Genomic DNA, 2,631 nt, shown 5'->3' with positions numbered 1-2,631 from the left:
CTTAAAGGAAAGTTTCTACAAGTTTCAAACGTCAATGACTCGGAAAAAGTAAAAGCAATGGAGAAAACATGTGGAGAGCTTCATTGCAATAATCCATGACATTTAAAACTCGTAGTATTTTTTCTTTAAAGAATCATTGCCGATATCTTCTAATTTTTCAAGTTTTTTAGAAATTTCCGCGAAACGTTTAATAAAATTGCAAAAATACATCGTTTTTAAGTTTTATTATTATTCAATGTCGTATGAAGTTTTATTGTCGTGGAAAAATATTCCTATGTTCTCAGTAAACTTTCGCAAAAATTAAAAAAACTTTAATAAATGAGTAAGGGTCACTCTTCGTTGAAATCGTCTAAGTACCTTGAAAATTTATTCAAATGTTACAGTAGAGCAATAGAATTTGAAATAATCGGGACGCGAGAAGAACACAAAAAGGACATAAAAGGGGCATGAAATGAAGGATTTCGATGAATTTTGAAGGGTCACTGTAAAAAACAGTATTTTTTTCAAGTCAATCTGATCCACGCTCTCTCAAAAATTAAAAAAAAAAAACATGAAAAATTAGAAGACATCGGCGAGAACTCCTTGAATCAGCAGCGAAGAAGTAAAGCTATCTCTGAATCGTCTGAGAGAGGCAACATTCAATAACAAAATGTTCTGAGAAATATTCCGTTCTCTCTGATAGATTCCGAGTTATTTCTCAAAAACTCGACTAGAGAAAGTCGAGTTGCAATTATTTACTTCTCTGCTCCTGAAATGAATTCCTAACGAGATGAAACGTGTTAATTATTGTGATATGTGCCAACGCAAAATATATTAAATACTTTAACTACTCCACGCACTGCCGAGGTGAGAATTCGGGACTATTCTGACGTGTAAAAATGCTTTGATACGCTTTTCACTCGAAGCTGTCTAGGGATGCAGCGGGAATATCGATAACCAGGGAATTGTACTAGTTAATGAGTTAACGTTAAGTCTATTTTACCTATTTGAATCCTCAACTGTGTAAATACGAACTAGAACAAAAGTAACGCAGTATGTGCAATAATTTAGGAACTGAATTGTTTTTACGTGGAAAAAAATGTACATAGAACTGCTTCCAACATCAAAAGTGTTTTCGTCCAAATCTTCATGACCCGAGAGAAACAATAACTATCAACAAAATGCAGATTATATATTAATACATACAACAATATACATATGTAAAAGAATTGTTTGGCTGTATTTTTGCACGGGCTTTGTATAAATAACATTACGTATTAATGAGGTAAATTAAATCATTGTTCATTGATATATCTGTGTAATAAGAATTTATTCAATATTCTAAATTCCTCTCAGATTTTACAATTTGATATTTCTCATCAAATGCATTTTATTTTTTTTTAGGAAAATAAATAATCGAATCCCAATGATCGTTAATCCAATAGGAGTGAGCTTATGAAACCCCTAATAATCCGCAGCATTACTAGCGAGATAATCCCTGCGTCCAATATTGGAAGCCTGTTTATTCTGAATGGCCTCGAGTTTGGGACACTCAGTGATCCTGTGTCCAAGTCCACCGCAATAACTGCAGCCCCTCTCGTCACCAAGGTTGAGATACTTTTCGTTCTCCGAGCAGAGTTCGAGTAGAAACGGTGGAACCTTCTGCTTGGCTTCCATGAGCAGATGCTTGAGATCAAGAAGAACAGACTCATCATTCGATTTATTGATGAACGTCGTGGCAATTCCAGTCTTCCCGGAGCGTCCAGTACGTCCAATGCGATGTACATAATTCTCCACATCATCAGGCATATCGTAATTAATGACATGCTGGACGTCAGCAAAGTCGAGACCCTTGGAGGCGACGTCAGTGGCAACGAGAACATCCTTCTTGGCCTTTCTAAAGGCCTCCACAGACCTCGATCTCTCCTCCTGATCTTTTCCTCCATGAATTGCAACAGCCTCCACCCCCTTCAACAGAAGATACTCATGAATGGCGTCGACGTCTTGTTTCTTCTCCGCAAAAATCAGCACTGGTGGCGGTGTCTTCTGCAGACATTCCAGTAGATACACAATCTTCGCTTCCTGCTTGACGTAGTCTACCTCCTGGATGACGTTCATCGACGCAGCCCCAGCCCTCCCCACGTTGATAGTCACAGGTTTAACAAGAGCAGATCTAGCAAAATTCTGAATCTTCTTGGGCATCGTCGCCGAGAACAGAAGCGTCTGTCTCTGTCCCCGGAAGAACGAGAAAATTGTTCTGACGTCCTCCTCAAATCCCATGTCAATCATCCTGTCAGCCTCATCCATACAAAGGTACCTGCATACGTCCAACTTGACAGTCTTCTTTCCCAACATATCCATAAGTCTTCCTGGAGTCGCCACCATGATGTGGACTCCTCTGCCGATGATCTTCAAGGACTCAGCAGGTGGAACTCCACCGATAGCCAGACAACACCTGATCTCAGGGCAGCCCTCGGCCCTGAGGCTGTTCGTGTAGTGCTGAACGATGTCGAAAGTCTGTTTGGCGAGTTCTCGAGAGGGACAGATTATGAGGCCATAAGGGCCCTCATTCGATATGAAGGGCATCCCCACTTCCTGCTCCAGACAGAACATTATGAGAGGAAGAACAAACACGAGGGTTTTTCCACTACC

At 39.9% G+C, this 2,631-nt stretch overlaps 3 protein-coding genes across 3 annotated transcripts in view; 1 reads left to right on the top strand and 2 right to left on the bottom strand.

The window, feature by feature from the left end:
- Window positions 1–180, top strand: part of LOC105267045 (disintegrin and metalloproteinase domain-containing protein 10) — a gene marked incomplete in the record, with an annotated part of 12,748 nt that extends 12,568 nt beyond the window's left edge. The window contains 1 exon segment of the mRNA XM_011305666.1: window positions 13–180.
- The window catches only part of Nipsnap (protein nipsnap), a 29,519-nt gene that overhangs the window by 19,301 nt on the left and 7,587 nt on the right, over window positions 1–2,631 (bottom strand). The window lies entirely within an intron of this gene.
- Window positions 250–2,631, bottom strand: abs (ATP-dependent RNA helicase abstrakt; the record flags this gene model as incomplete). Its single annotated transcript, XM_011302639.1, has 1 exon — window positions 250–2,631. A coding segment is annotated over one exon (1,188 nt), but the record flags the coding sequence as incomplete, so codon positions are not given.

Source organism: Fopius arisanus, unplaced genomic scaffold (genome assembly GCF_000806365.1).
Source record: "Fopius arisanus strain USDA-PBARC FA_bdor unplaced genomic scaffold, ASM80636v1 scaffold00001, whole genome shotgun sequence".
Classification (NCBI taxonomy): domain Eukaryota; kingdom Metazoa; phylum Arthropoda; class Insecta; order Hymenoptera; family Braconidae; genus Fopius; species Fopius arisanus.
The sequence above is the reverse complement of the archived record's forward strand: the minus strand, read 5'-3'. Positions and strand labels throughout refer to the sequence as shown.